This window comes from Gymnoscopelus braueri (assembly GCF_963280865.1).
Source record: "Gymnoscopelus braueri genome assembly, chromosome: 5".
NCBI classification, from domain to species: domain Eukaryota; kingdom Metazoa; phylum Chordata; class Actinopteri; order Myctophiformes; family Myctophidae; genus Gymnoscopelus; species Gymnoscopelus braueri.
Genome location: NC_137606.1, coordinates 24,188,966 through 24,205,122, shown reverse-complemented (window position 1 = coordinate 24,205,122; position 16,157 = coordinate 24,188,966). Strand labels below are relative to the sequence as shown.

At 41.3% G+C, this 16,157-nt stretch overlaps 2 protein-coding genes across 3 annotated transcripts in view; both read left to right on the top strand.

Annotated features, from left to right (window-relative positions):
• Nucleotides 1-1,370: 1,370 nt before the first annotated feature.
• LOC308085086 (claudin-8-like) lies at nt 1,371-3,754 on the top strand. The gene has a single exon (XM_080428149.1). The coding sequence runs from the start codon at nt 1,538-1,540 to the stop codon at nt 2,603-2,605; it is 1,068 nt and encodes a 355-aa protein (XP_080284275.1). The 5' UTR covers nt 1,371-1,537; the 3' UTR covers nt 2,606-3,754.
• Nucleotides 3,755-9,536: 5,782 nt separating this feature from the next.
• LOC308085081 (glutamate receptor ionotropic, kainate 1) overlaps nt 9,537-16,157 on the top strand; it is a gene marked incomplete at its 3' end in the record, with an annotated part of 40,196 nt that continues 33,575 nt past the window's right edge. For both annotated transcript variants that reach the window (XM_080428142.1, XM_080428143.1), the window contains exon 1: nt 9,537-9,676. In XM_080428142.1, the coding sequence (XP_080284268.1) occupies nt 9,592-9,676 (85 nt within the window). In that variant the 5' untranslated portion in view covers nt 9,537-9,591. The remainder of the gene's footprint in view (nt 9,677-16,157) is intronic.

Below are 16,157 nucleotides of genomic sequence, written 5' to 3'. Positions count from 1 at the left end.
TAAGATTTTACAATTGTGTATTTTACATGCATTTCATATGAGAGAGAGAGAGAGAGAGGGAGAGAGGGAGAGAGAGAGAGAGAGAGAGAGAGAGAGAGAGAGAGAGAGAGAGAGAGAGAGAGAGAGAGAGAGAGAGAGAAAAAGAAAAAGAGAAAGAGAGAGAGAGAGAGAGAGAGAGAGAGAGAGAGAGAGAGAGAGAGAGAGAGAGAGAGAAAAAGAGAAAGAGAGAGAGAGAGAGAGAGAGAGAGAGAGAGAGAGAGAGAGAGACACACAGACACAGACACAGACACAGACACACAGACGCAGATAGTACTACAGCAACACTGTCCAATCTTCATTGCAAATGTTTTTTTTAACACACTAGCATATGTGAGTGAGTGTGTGTGTGTGTGTGTGTGTGTGTGTGTGTGCGCGCACGCGCGCGTGCAGCGTGTGCGTGTGTCCGCGCGCGCACGCGGGGGGGGGGGGGGGGGGTTAATATTGTAGCCAGCCATGGCCAGACTAATATCACTGAGTCTGCGAGATATTAGTCTGGAATCTCTGTGTGGAACCTGCATTTCCAAGGGGCAAATTCAAACAATATGGTTGGTGATAAACCCGCCCCATATTTACACACTGGGCCCTGATTGTGTGTGTGTGTGTGTGTGTGTGTGTGTGTGTGTGTGTGTGTGTGTGTGTGTGTGTGTGTGTGTGTGTGTGTGTGTGTGTATATGTATGTATGTGTGTATGTGTGTGTGTGTGTGTGTGTGTGTGTGTGTGTGTGTGTGTGTGTGTGTGTGTGTGTGTGTGTGTGTGTGTGTGTGTGTGTGTGTGTGTGTGTGTGTGTGTGTGTGTGTGTGTGTGTGTGTGTGTGTGTGTGTGTGTGTGTGTGTGTGACAGTGTGAGACACCGTCAGCTTCACCAAGTTCCTCTCTGCTCTCTTGTGGAGAGGAGCAGTACTACAGCAATTCTTGTAGGTACACAATCATTGATCTACACTGGAAAGAAAGAGTTGCTGCACAAAGTTCCAACACATCAATGAGTCAGTAGTTCACGCTGCCTTCATCAGGGTTAAGACTCACTCACTACCATCATTGATCGACACCTAAAATGGCTTTTAATGCAGCAAGTACTGCATTGTCAGTTTAATACATTTACACATTTAGTTTTATAGCTTCATGTTATATTGATAGGGGTAATAGTGAAAAGCATGAAGGACTGATAAATGAAGGAGCTGATGTCTGTGATACTGGAGGTTTGGCCCCTATGGCCACAGAAACCATAAACACAAAACAAGCAGTGGTCCTCCTTACCCTCATTGCTCCCAGCTAATCAGGTGACCACAAAGCATCACTCCCACAACAAACACTATTGCATACCATACACTCTATTCCAGATCAGAACAGGGTCCTTCACTGCTCTGTACAACTACAATTTCTACTAAGACAATTTCTGTTGTAATGTGGTCTTACACCGGATCTTACGCTTAAATGTGTTAAGATGCCTCAGTTTTAACTTGGATTTTAACGTCTTTGGATACGTTATACACAGCACAATAATGGTTCAAGGAATTATGGAGATAGCTGCCGTGTGCGTTGGCCTGGTTGGACTGATAGGAGCCGCTGCGACCACTGGCATGCCGATGTGGAAAGTGACCGCTTTCATTGGGGAGAACATCATCGTGATGGAGACCCGCTGGGAGGGCTTGTGGATGAACTGCTACAGACAGGCCAGCATCAGGATGCAGTGCAAGGTGTACGACTCCCTGCTCTTTCTGCCCCCTGATCTGCAAGCGGCCAGGGGCCTGATGTGCTGCTCTCTGGCCCTGTCAGGAATAGGGCTCCTAGTAGCGCTGTTGGGGATGCGCTGCACCTCATGCATTCAAGGTAACGCCCGTGTGAAGGTCATTATCCTAATGGTTGCAGGTGGTATGCAGTTCCTGGCCTCTATCTGTGTCTTCATTCCCGTGTCCTGGACAGGCCATGTCATCATTCGAGATTTCTACAATCCTCTGCTCATCGACGCCCAGCGAAGGGAGCTGGGAGATGCTCTCTACATCGGGTGGGTGACCGGTGCTGTTCTCTTCGCCTCTGCCGTGTTGTTTGTCTGCCGCCGTGTGCCCTTAAACGAAGGTTCATTTGATGTATACCATCCAGCTAACATGAACGGATACAAGCCAGCACTGATGAGGTACCATCCCATTTCAAGTGTGCCCAGCATGAGGGCAGATTTGGGCCAGCCCGTTCTGCCGTACAACAGCTTTGTTGGACGGCACCCATCCCATTTCATGCCAAATGTTCCAGCGACAATTGATGGATTAGTCATCAACCCGCCTGTGGTCTACAGCCCAGACCTGGTTCAAAACGGAACAAATCAAGGTGGCGTGGGTCGACAACACTCTACTCAGAGCTCTAACTATGGTGGAAGCCTGTCAACACCGGGGAACTCTTTGTATTTAAGTCAACAGACCACTCCATATCATTCCTCAAGTTATACAGGCAATCCCTCCTTGTCCTACGCTTCAAGCTACCATCCTGTTCCACACAATCCTGTTTTCATAGGATACAGTAAATCAGTAGTTGGACCACAGTCTTACAGTGGCAGCGGCGCCGGCATGTACATCTAAGGCATTTGGAGGTCTTTTCTTTTATTGAACTTCGCCAGCGTCAAAGACTGCTTTTATCCAGAATCATCAAAGGTTGATTTAACTTATAACACTGTCTGCAACTCAAAATGTATTTCTGACATAGTAATATCATAATGTTTCCAACACTGAGATCTTCATCAAGTTCATGTTCAGGTCTGAGAATCTGATAAAGATCCCAGTGAACGTAACACAACAGAGTTGTGAAAATTCATTATTTTTTCAGTTAGACTAAAGTGTGTATGTTCTGCACCTGGGTGGTGAAAAACATATTTATTTTACTTATCAAACAAAAATGATGTGAATGTTGTTATTATGTAGCCTATCTTTAGTTTAAAAGTTTAAAATAATCATAGTATCATAGTAAAACATTGAAAATGTCCTAATATGTGTGTTTCTTTTTTACTTTGTGCTGTACACTGGACTACTTGTTGTCAGTGTAAACAGTGTGACATACTTCATTCTTGCCAGGTACTATGAGTGTGCTTTCCCATAACAAATTCTCATGCCAACAAGTTGGCAGAAAATATATCCTGTCATCAAAATTAAAGGTCAAAATTGACAGATCTAGAACAAGAGGTGCAGGCAAGGTTTGTAATCCCCAGGTGCATTGGTTTAATTTGTACTGTAGGCCTTGGCAAGGCGGCAAGGCCTAATCACCAGCAGGCTAAGTGGGAGGCTTGCTGGTGTAGTTTTAAGCCTTTAGAGCTAAAGATGTATGTGTTTAAACAATGGTTCTCAACCAGTGGTCCTTGAGGGGTTCCAGGTGGTCCCCAGCTAAATGAGGGAGAGTTGGAAACCAAATGGACCCTTATAGATCTTTAACTCTTGAGAGTGTAAAATGTATTTTAAGCTCTCAAGAGTTAAATTATTGTTCTCTCATCTGCATTACTTAATGTCTACACAATTAGAGAATGTAAAATAATTGTTATTTTGATCCATGTTGGCCTGTTATCTCTCCTATTGGTACCACATCAATACAGCATGGAATTGTGGACAAACTCTTATTATATATCTTAACGACCACAAAATATTGTTGGGTCTGAGAGGCTAAATCTCATCAAATGGTGGTCCACGGCTCAAATGGCGAATAAATAATGGACCTTGATATTAAAAAGGTTGAAAACCACTGATTGATTGATTGATGTACTTTTATTTAGTAAGACATGAGAATCACAGTACATGGAAGTACAAATTCACAATACACTGGTTTAAACCCTTTCGATGTGTGCTGGTAGTGTTACATGGGAGGGCCAATGAATAGACCCTATTTTAGCTTGAAACTTAAGTGGTGTGTCTGCCCTGCACACTTTCTCTCCCATTTGTTAATGAATAGGTGCATGGATACAAGCTGTAGCCTATAGTTCCTCAGTGATATACCTATAACAATGGACTGCTAACACTGTATTGTATGGATGGCCTTTAAATGTATTTAGATGAATAACACGAAGGACTGAAGTAAAGGGAATATACTTCAGCATTTATGAGCCAATCATCTGTGGCCAGCCTATGCTCATTGCTGACAGCCTCACCCGGTTGTTATTATTATCATTCATTATTCACCACTAGATGGCATCACAGAACACGGTGAGTGATCTGTCCTGAACAGAGGTGGAAAGTCTGGTGACGCGAGGTTAGGTCAGTGGTGGAAAAAGTACTCAAATTCTTTACTTAAGTAAAAGTACCAATACTGCAATATAAAAATACTCTGTTACAAGTAAAAGTCCAGAATTCAAAATTTACTTGAGTAAAAGTACAAAAGTATTGGCATCAAAATGTACTTAATGTACCAAAAGTAAAAGTGCTAAATATTTGAAAATAGCAGATCTACAAGCTCACAACGCGTCGCGATGTGACGCGTTGTGAGCTTGTAGATCGGCTATTTTCAAATAGCCCAAGTATAAAATGGGGTTAAAGTGGTTAATGTATGTTTCATTATATCATAATTTATATCTGAAAAGTAACTAGTAACTAAAGTTTTCAAATAATTGTAGTGGAGTAAAAGTACAATATTTGCCTCTGAGATGTATTGGAGTAGAAGTAAAAGTACTGGAAATTGGAAATACTCAAGTAAAGTACAAATACCTCAAAATTGTACTTAAGTACAGTAGCCTACTTAAGTAAATATACTTAGTTACTTTCCACCACTGGGTTAGGTGACGCGAGGTTACCTGAACAGACCGATACATTATAACTCAATGGACAGCGTTGGACAGCGTAGTGATATTAAACTGGCGGGCCACGGGCCAAATCCGCCCCAGCGAAGCTTTATTGTGCCCCCTGGAACATATTACGTATGTTCCAACTTCCAATGTAAAATGAAATGCAAAGAATTTTTACTAGATGGTTCAGTTGGTTGTAGGAGGATGACTGACTTTGAATGTTTAAAAATAACCGTTAACCGAAGCTCGTTAATGGTTAATCAACCATTAACAGATAATAATAAAATGTAGAAAATATGTAGAATGGAGGAATGTTAGTGAGGGTCCCAAATTATAACACCTACACAGTACCACCAGTAGGCTACTTGGATTTTTGCTTCAGGAACCCAAATGTAATCATTGGTGCATAAGTCACCCAAAAGAAAACCACTTGGGTCAAAGCCTACTTAAGAAAAGCATCTGGTGACATTAAAATATGTCTTAAGTAGGCCTCAAGTAAAAGTATAAAGACCTTTTCATAGTATAAAGAAACAAACTAACTACTATTCTTTCAGAATAATAGCTTTGAAGTAGTTCAGCAATTATTTTGGCACCTCAACATAAAAGGTTTTGAGTGCAGTTCATCCATCACAGACCATCCATTTGTAACTATTTCTTTTTGAGTTTTGAGTGGATATTGTTGATTAATTACACCAAATAATTATTCTCCTTATGCATCCATTAGCTTTGTGTGGATTTTGGCCATCTTCCGTCTTCATCCACTTCAAACACACCATAAGAGCATGTGCTCTTATCACCGGGGTGCTAAAAACTAAATTAAAAAACCTTTCATTGAACATGTAACACTTCACCATGCCAGCCTGTCTCACTCTTACTCTTCACACAAAGATGGTTCCAAGCACAGAACACTGAAATATCTACTTCCTGTTTTCTTAATATCAAAATCTAAGCTGTGCACAAAGAAAGGACTGACACAGAAATGTTCCTATCAAACACCAAAATGCATGAATGCACTATGAAGCAGGCCCTAATAAGTTACCATAATGGACATAATGTGCATTGCTGGGGAGCATTAAGCTATTATAGCTGAGCAACATAACTTAGTTACATTTTGCTGTAGCTTGCGGTAGTTGAGCTACATTCATATTAGTGTACCTCGTCAAGTAATTAAGCTACTTTTTGGGTAATTTTTTGTAGCTTTGTAGGTAGGCCTACTCAATTTATAAGCTACAATTTTAGGCAATAACATGAAATGAATATATTCATTTTTGATTTACCATTGGTTGCTGTGTTCTTGTACCAGAAGGAACCCCCTTTGAAATGGCAAGACATTCATCATCATGATATTGAATTATCCACACTGTTCATATTCACAACAGGCACTCTCATCCAGATGCCTGCTGTCCATTGTTGTATGCTGATGTATGAAATAGGTTTAAAGTGGTTAGGTTAAATATATTTTGATGCTATTAAGCAATTTTGCTAGGGACCCCTGGGGGTGCCCAGACCCCACCCAGAAACGTCTCTGCAGAGAACCATAAAAAAAAGGTCTTCCATGCCAATGAATGACCTGATTTTGACTTAACAGGATAGAACTGGGTTTCCCAAATGCCCTTTGACATTAACACTCTAATAAAGACACTGCCAGACAGGTATTCAAACCTTGTTAAACCAGTTACCAAACAGTGGCGGATACGTGCTTTATGACTGGGCCTGGAAAAATCTGTCTGAGCCCGAGTTGTTTAAGCTTATGAGTAATGACCGGTGGATGATGTCAACATACATGACAATTCTTCTCACCGTCTCTGATTGTCTTTAATGCTTTGAAAGGTTCAAAGCCATCACTTCGATTTAGAAAGTGGAGAAAGTGAAGTAGAATAGACAAAAGTGCAGAGATGGTCATGGCAATAATAACAATAATACACTTGACTTTTAAAGCAATTTTGGAAAATGGGTTACAAATTCATCTACGCCTTCCCTCTCAGCTTTCCTACTTACTATATTATTAAAATAAAATAAAGTTCAAAGGGGTGAGGACTAACAACTCTCCCTCTTTAAAAACACAGCATGTGTTCTCCATCATGTCTATACTGGACTAGTATGCATTAGTATTTTATTTATGGTAATATTACTGACCACTTATTTTGTATGTCCTTAGCAAAAAATATAGTTTGAGGAAAATGTCCATCACAAGCCCAGGGGTTGATGAAACATGCTTTAGGAACACAAATGTTTGCTAAAGAAAATGTCAACCTTTTTTAAATAAAACTCAGTTGAGAGGCATATTTCTGCTGGCAAGTGACTTTTATATTTTGTTTCATGTACATTCTCAATTTAACGCTGGGTAGCTGAGCTACTTTTTCTATGTAGCGGTAGCTTTACAAGCTACATTCCTCCAGGGGTAGAAATGTAGCTTAATGGTGAACTACGCTTTCAAAGTAGCTTCCCCAACACTGACAATGTGTCCATCCATTGTTGTGTCCTATCAGACCTAGCACAACAAACGGTTTTGTTGTCATTTTACAATTGTGTCCCCCTGCCTAATCTATAGTTGAATATCCCTGGTCTAGGGTCACAGGTTCTTTATGGTCCCATGCATTTAATTAGATGACGCTCTTACTTTTACATCTATGGTACACTATAGGTCTATTTTTTTTATAATAAAGTTGATGTACCTAAATTATTGGAAGATGTGTTGTTGACTTGTTGTTGTTGTTATTGTTATTATTATTTCTATAAGGGGGCACGGTGGCGCCTGCAGTCAGTAGCGCTGTCGCCTCACAGCTAGTGGTCCTGGGTTCGATTCCCGCCAGGGACGCTGTGGGCGCTGGAGGCGTGTCTTCTCCTCCACGTCATCAGCGCCCATACCCTAGGTGGGGTTGGTGAAAGGGCCTCTCTGTGTGGAGTTCGCATGTTCTCCCCGTGTCTCCTAGGGTAGTTAATACCCTCACAAAAACATGTAGTAATCCTGGTCACTATACCGCCTCCCCCATGACAGTCGGGGCGCCTGATGGAGGGGAAGGGAACTGGTTGGAATAACGTGTTCCTTCCAGGTGCTACGTCCTACCAGGGAAACTCCCCCCTGTCAGGTGACAAGAAGATCAGTTGGCTCTCATGCATTGAAGGAGGCATGAGCTCGGCTCTGAGCTCCCTAGGCTGGTGGGGGGAGTGTAGCGCCCAGGATCGCTTACAAAATTGGCACCGGGTGAAAAAGGTAACAAAATCGTGGGATAAAAAAATAATATATATATATATATATATTATTTCTATTTAACTGATTAAGGTAGGCTAGTTCTAAGAGGACGACAAATCGAAACCTAGCTAATTCATGCACTTATTTGGAATACAAGAACGCTCGCCCCAAAACACAATCAGCCCGGGGAAAATCCGGTGACCTCGGAACGGTCGCCCAGGGGCGGCCTTAATGATCTGGGGGCCCGTTTCAAGAGCTCATATGGGGGCCCCATATGCACCCCCCCCCAAAAAAAAAAAAAAAAAAAGAAGTTTTTTTACGTTTCTTTTTTTCTTTTTTATTTTTAATAATTTGTGGACTGAAGTTGGTTTGCTTCCACAATCCATAATGATGCATTTCGAACTAAATTAATTAGGCTATCTGCACTTCCACCATGGACAGACAGCTAAAACAACTCACTGCACATGATTCACTTGAGCTGAGCCCTGATTCAATCAGATCTACATCCTCTTCTTGCATGAAATTCTTGGACGTCGGCCAGCCAGAGGCGGGCCCCGGACTGGGATGCGAGTCAAAAAATATTTTTTAAAAAAATAAATAAAAAAAAACTTTTTTTTTTTTTTTTTTTGTGGGGGCCCCCTGAGGTTGGGGGCCCGTTTCAATTGAAACGGGTGATAGGAAAGGCCGCCCCTGCGGTCGCCTCTAGATAATCCTAAACGTAACCTCATTAAAACTATATACCTAAACAGTTTAACCTTATTCCTAAACTTAACCTCAGTAAAACTATGCCTAAAACCTAACTTTATTCCTAAACTTAACCTCAGTAAAACGAATGCAAGAATCTCTGGGGGTCCACGAAAAGAAATGGGGGTGAGTGTGTTTTGGGGCGAGGCTTCCGGTTACTCTTATTCTGTAGCCTACCCATAATTATGTAAAACATGCCGTGAATACCAGTTCGGAATCTTCAACATAATTTTCAACACTTCCTCCTTACTAACTGCGCTGATTCAAGAAACAAGCATCCTTTTATGGGTAACATTTTTTTTTTTAGTTGGACAGCGTCAGATAATCTGCAGGGTGTCCATCACCCACCAGTTTGAAGATTAGGCTGCGTGCTACATCATCTGCGTTTCCATCAGGACTGAAGCATAGAGATTTAATCACTCCTCTGTGGGCTAAACTAGAGCAAAGACATGGTGGAGGTCGAATGTGGCAGGATTTGAAGTTAATCTTCAGGACGCATCCACGGATGTGGATCAGCTGCAGACAAGAGGGACGCTCACGGTGGTCTTCATTCTAGATGTAGACCAGCTACAAGTAGATTAGATTAGATATCATGCGCTGATGGGGGACATTATACAGGGATCTGAATTGCTGCAGGAGTTTAGAATGGGGGGAAAAAACGGAGTTATTTTGAGTTTTATCACCAATTGCAAGAAGTAGAGGGTTTTTTCTTTCCCTTTTCTTACAATGTGTGAGAGGAAGGTGTGGGTTGGATGCCAATGTCCCTTCGTTGTGGATACAAGAACTGATAAGTTATCAGCATGACTTAAAAAAAGGGGGAAATAGCCTATTATCAATGTTAAATTGGACTGTGGAGCGAGCAGCCTACCATGGAGAAAAGGAAGGGACTGTTACTGTGGCTGCTGTACTTCACGGCGGAGTTTTGTCTCAGTTCGCAGCAAGTCCTTAGAATCGGTAAGTGGACCTGACTTGTCTGATTTGTCACTTAATTACCTATTTATTTAAGGGTTGCCTATCAGCATGAAGCCATTTTTTTAAATGTAGGCAGAGTCGTTCTCTTAATGAAATAAATAATTATTTTCTGAATCAGTGCACATATCCAAAGTTTTGATTGGATACAACACTAGCACTTGGTCAAGTAATAATCAGAAAGAAAACATATTTTGTTCTGAATCAGTGCAAATATTCAAAGTTTTGATTGGATAAAACACTAGCACATGGTCAAGTGTTCATATAATCAGAAAGAAAACATATTTTGTTCTGAATCAGGGCAAATATTCAAAATTACGACTTTGTCAAGTGACCACATATAACCAGAAAGAGTGTTTTCAATTTCAGCTGTTCCTTTTTCATCAGGTCATATTTTCTGTTTCACTCAGTCTGTGTTTTTCATTAGCAAAAATCACACACGACACAGGTGAGGGAGGCCAGTAACAAATGACCTCGATGAGGGGCACACAGAGTCATTGACCAAACAACATCTGGGTGGAGAAAAGTGGTATAGGCTAAATGTGGTCCTGATGAGAGTGAAAGTGAGATTGAACGCCAAGTTGGCCCCCATAGCCTACAGTTGGCTAACATTTGATCAATAATTGCCCCATGGTCTGTAACCTGTGAATTGGTCCAAGGCACCCAGATAGCCTTGATGACAAAATTGTTGCATGTCCCAACAGTAGCCTACTAGACTGTGAATGAGCTAATGTCAACATTTGTATTTTAATTATACTGTGCATTTTCAATTAGAGTGATGTCAGGTAAACTTGGGACAAGAGAGAAGGGTCTGTAATTTGTAAAGAAGTGCACTTTACAACACACATGTCAATACAGAAATATTGCAGAGATCTGTGATAACTTATAACATCATTGGAGTGAGTAACCAGCTTTTTTTTCTATGGTATCCTGGTAATTTTTGTTACCAAAAAGTGTCCCAAATGACCTGATTCCACCCTAGTTCTACCTGCAATCTACAATTACTTTCATTTGAGGATTGCATCACACAAATGTCATAGCTGTCGAACTCACTGCCAGGATCAGTGGCCATGGGCAACAGAGCCTATAATGTACACAAAATTAAAGTGTTAACGTATCCACTTCTAATTCTTAGAGTTGTGTTGACACAGAATTTTAATAGGTCACCATCCCCTGATCTTTACAATACTGTTAATCTTTCTAAATCATATAACACTCTCTGAGGCCAACTAATCTTTGTTGTCATTTTCTTCCTGATCCTCAAACTCAAAATCTCTCCCATATGGTATGTGTGTATGCCTCTGTTCAATTAAAATGTCTCTGTCTTGGCAAGCATTTGGCATCAGATTGTGGCTGACATTTGGCACCCACTCCTTTCACTGGGCTTGGTAATAATAATGGTACTCCTCCACTCTCTCAAGCCCTTGAGACAACCAAAAATATCTTATTTTTTAATGCTGAAATTCTCTTCAGCATACAGTATGGTATACTTACAGGCAGCAACCTCACATCACAGAGGAGAGCGCCAAAGAAGTACCAAGGCAAATCCTTAGTCTTAATTTAACCCATTAAGACCTGAGGCGATTCTTTAAAAAACAGTTTTTTGAAAAAATAAATAAATAATAAGTTTCAAGATTTTTCAAAAATAGCAGATCTACAAGCTCATAGCGCGGCACACTGTTTTGGAAATGCGTAAATGCAGTTGTTTCCTTACACCATGGTCTAGTCACTTGACTATATTATATTTTACTGCTCAATAGGGTAATACACTAGACTCTAGTGTGTATTTCCCTATCGAGCAGTAAAATATAATTTTGGTTATAAGGCTGGATTCTCCTAATATTGTGACATTGATGTCACAAAGTGACACTTGATAGCAACCCTGCCATGCCTTTCGCTCTTAAATGTTTTGGTGCCGGGGCATTAGCAGCAATCACTGGAACAGAGAATTCTCAGTGCTCCACATCAAACGATGCTAGTAGGGTTGGTTAGGACCGCCTTCACACTCTGGCACGAGTCCAGGTTGAAGTGGTGCTGTTGGTGGAGGTGGGGGGCTGCTACTGGGAACTGGACCAGGATTAGGGTGTAGAGAAAGTAAAACACTACGTCATTGTAATCCTTGTCCTTAAAAGGTGTTGCTTCGTAGGATTATGGAATACACAGGATCGTACAGAGCCACCGCGGCTCACTGTTGACCACTTAAAGACAGGGTGACAGATCATTTAAGATGCTGGAAATTCAACTAACTAGGCCGATGGCTGCTGGGAACGCGTGGCCCTTGGTTATTGCACGTGTTGTCAGAGTACTCGTTGTACTCGCTGTCAGAGTACTTACTGCAGTACCCATTGTCATAGTATGTAGAGGCCAGTCGCTGACGTCAGTACTATGACATTATATTGTTGACATCAGTGATCTCCATCATATCAGGTATAAAAGGGACACAGACAGACATAGAGATCAGGAGATCAGTGATCATAAGGCAGGGGTCTTCAACGTTTTTATAAAACAACAACAACAGATGGTCTTCCAAAGTCTGCAGGAGTGCTCTGTGTTGAACAAAATGCCTCAAATCATGAACGATTTCCATGAAATTTTGCACGCACATTCCCACTAGGCCGAGGAAGAAATGCCTCTTGAAATGTTTCAAACCTTGTTTTCGTGTCAAATCGTGTTTTTTTCTGTTTTAAATTATTTTACCCCATGATTTTGCAACCCTTTTTTCACCCAGTGCCAATTGTCTAACTGATCCTGGGCGCTACACTCCCCCTGCCAGCCTAGGGAGCCCAGAGCCGAGCTCATGCCTCCTTCAATGCATGAGAGCCAACTGATCTTCTTGTCACCTGACGGGGGAGTTTCCCCGGTAGGACGTAGCGTGAGGAAGGAACATGCTATTCCAACCAGTTCCTTTCCCCTCCATCCGGTGCCCCGGCTAACAAGGGGGAGGCGGTATAGCGACCAGGATTACTGCATGTTTTTGTGAGGGTACCTACTCTAGGAGTCCGGGGAGAATATAAAAGTTATAAAAGTTAAACTTTATGAAATTATAAAAAGCAATAGCTTTAGCAACATGAGGAGAATATTTTGTCGTTATGATGACCTGTTCTTATTCAACAAACCATCCCGTACAGTAACCCATTAAGGTTGTGGTGAAATCTCAATGATGCTGAAAATTATATTAAAATGCAATTAATGAATGAGAGATTTATGGAGAATTTCAGCTTGGCATTATTGTATTATTGTCTCCGCCAGACCGAAAGGCATGGCGAGAGAGTATGTTTTGCCCGTCCGTCCGTCCGTCCGTCCGTCCGTCCGTCCGTCCGTCCGTCCGTCCGTCCGTCCGTCCGTCCGTCCGTCCGTCCGTGTGTGTCCGTCCGTGTGTGTGTCATTCCGTCTTGTCTATGTACAGCTAATCTCTAGCACCGTTGGCTTGCTCGCAACGAAACTGTGCACACACAGTCCCTGGACGCCAGAGCAGAACCTCTGCCCCAAATTTTTCACATGGGCCTTTTATAGCGCCACCAGGAGGCAGATTTGTGCAAAACACATTTTTGGACAGTACTCCTACAGATTTTGTCCCAAAATCCCGCAAATCGGTATACAGTATCTCTATAGTCATGAAACGAAACTGGTCTTTCAGATTTTTCATATTCCATCCTGATTGGCAAAAATTGCCTTCCTAAGTTTGCAGGAGTACTCCGTTTCGAACAAAATGCCTCAAATCATGAACACAGCTTGCAATTTCTGTGAAATTTTGCACACACATTCCCATTAGGCCGAGGAAGAAATGCCATTTGAAAATTTTCAAATCAGCCTCATGGTGGCGCTATAACAGGCCGATTCGTGTTTTACCTATAACTGCACCGATCTGTGTAAAACTTTGTATGCACACTCTCTAGAGGCCAAGGAAAAACCTTTGCCCTTCATTTCTCACATTTTCCTTTCATAGCGCCACCAGGAGGCCGACTTATGTAAAACACATTTTTTGATATTAAGCCTTCAGATTTGATCCAAATTTCACGCAAATCGGTACACATGCTCTCTATAGTCATGTGATTAAGACGGATCTGTTAGATTTTTCATATTTCATCCTGATTGGCTAATATTGACATCTAAAGTTTGCAGGAGTGGCCCGTTTTGAACAAAATGCCGCAAATCATGAACGCAGCGTCCGATTGCGGTGAAACTTTGAACGCACATTTGCACTACGTTGAGGAACAAATGCCACCCTTTTAACATTGCTCTATTATAGCGCCACCAGGAGGCCAATTTTTGCAACACTTTTCTTTTTTACTTTACTCATACAAATTTGGTCCAAACATCACACAACTCGGTACACATTATGTCTATAGTCATGTGATCACGATGGATCTGTTCAATTTCTCATATTGTCTCCTGATTGGCTAACATTGGCATGTACATTGAAAGTTTGCCACCATACATTTTCCAAATCAGCCTTATTCAGGCACTACAAGAGGTTTACTCTGATTATAAAACTTACATTGTTAAAAACCCAACACAACCTCTATTGCAACTTCCTGACCTGGCGGAGACCTGTGCGCCGAGGAGCGCTTTTTCTAGTTATTATTATGTTTTATTTTATTGCATCAACCATAAAGTTATGATTAAAGTAAAGGAAGGGATCATCCTCTGGGAACAAAAGTTGAGCTAACAATTTAGTAAGGTGCTGATGAGATATTTCTTTTGGGGAACTGGAAACATAACTCATGTATTTCTTATGGGTTATGCATTATGCACTCTAAAGTGGATCCAGAGGAGGGCACACACCGATTGATACACCTTACGGCTCCATTTTTACACTCTTGGAATTAAACTAATAGCCATACAGTACCACCATTCCCAAGCACTTAAAACTTATAATCACAAAAGCATAAATTGCCCCGGGCAGGTCTGGCTTTCTCATCCTTTTGCTCATTTGGTTGCTAATAGCCTATTGAGTGGGAACATTGATCCACTTGTCATTTGCAAACAGAATCCCTGAAATGTTCATCCTCTGCTTTATTTTATATATCTGCTCCATGGTAAAAAATGGGTTCTATTTTTGAATGTTAGTTTTATCTCTCTGGCCATGGACAGGAAGAATGAAGATGCTATGGCCCATAATCACTATGGTTGCACACTACAAAAATGTTGACTGTAAAATCCTGTGTGAATTTCACTCAGAGAGAGTATAAAGTACTTTAATTAACACTAAGGATTTTACTGTGTTGATTTTGAGCCAGCTCCCTATTCTGGGGGCGAACAATGCAACAAATTGTGAGCTTGTAGATTGGCTATTTTTTGAGAATTGCTTTGGTGTAGAGGGGAAAAGTTAGCGTCGTGGGGACCTATTATAGAGTAGACCCCTGGGGGACTCCGGTCAATGAAGTATACAGTATAGAGTTTAACTGTCTTAGAAGCCAAGAAAGCTGTGCCACTCTTTAATGTATGTGTATTCTTGTCAATTGCGTGGACAAGAATTCTGGAAAAGTTCTGGAAAGTTCTCAGAAAGGTCAACCCAAGTATTTGAGTAAAAGCACAGATACTCCTGGTCAAATTTACTCCACTACAAGTAAAAGTTGCTCAGTCAAATGTTTCTCAAGTAAAAGTACAAAAGTCATTGCTTTTAAAAATACTTAAAAGTACAAGTAAAAGTAAAAGTAGAAGTACATTTATTTTTTGTATATATCAATGCATTGCTGTTTTCACACTGAACCTTGTAAGCAGAGATGTAGTTTCAGTTTGTCTTCGGTAAACACAGTAAGCATTTGAAAATTGATGTTTTTTTTGTGTGTGCGTTTTTATCCCCGAAATCTCAAACATGGACTTCAGATAAGGCCATGGGTGTTCTTGGAGGTTTGTCAGGCTGATTCAGCTGCTGATGAGACTCTTAGGGCGGATTCAGACTATGGTCCCAGGTGCGCACCCTGGACCTCTTGGCAGAGTGTGAATGTTGCCTACCGTTCCCCGAAACGGATCACCGTACCGTACCCGGGACCGCCTGGGGAGGTAGTCTCGGATCCGGATCATGCGTATTCGAGTACGGAACGCTGCAATGTGAATCCATCCGTACCAAAAGAAGGAAGTGGACTGCTAATCATATATCATTTATATATTTTTATAATGACACATTATTTTACCTTGAATGTTTACAAGAAATAATAATCCCGTGAAAAAACATAAACAAAAAACACATGTGTAGCGAGTGCTGCTGCTAAGACAAATATAGCAAGGATTAGTCCGTGACGTCACTGCTAAAATACCAAGGATGCGTCAGTGACATCACTGTCAATCGATAATTACAGACGACGTTACATTGCAAGGTTTCAAAGACCTGCTTTGGTTGTGTATTGTTGTTCTGTTTATATTATAACTCATGACAACGTCAGGAACAAGGTCAAACTTTATTATTCACTCTAAACTCTGACAAGTGACTCTTCTTCTGTGAATGACATTCGCATCATCCCAA

Bases quoted from the DNA above. Each gene is read 5' to 3' on its own strand.
- LOC308085086 (XM_080428149.1), top strand. From the start codon at position 1,538: ATGGTTCAAGGAATTATGGAGATAGCTGCCGTGTGCGTTGGCCTGGTT.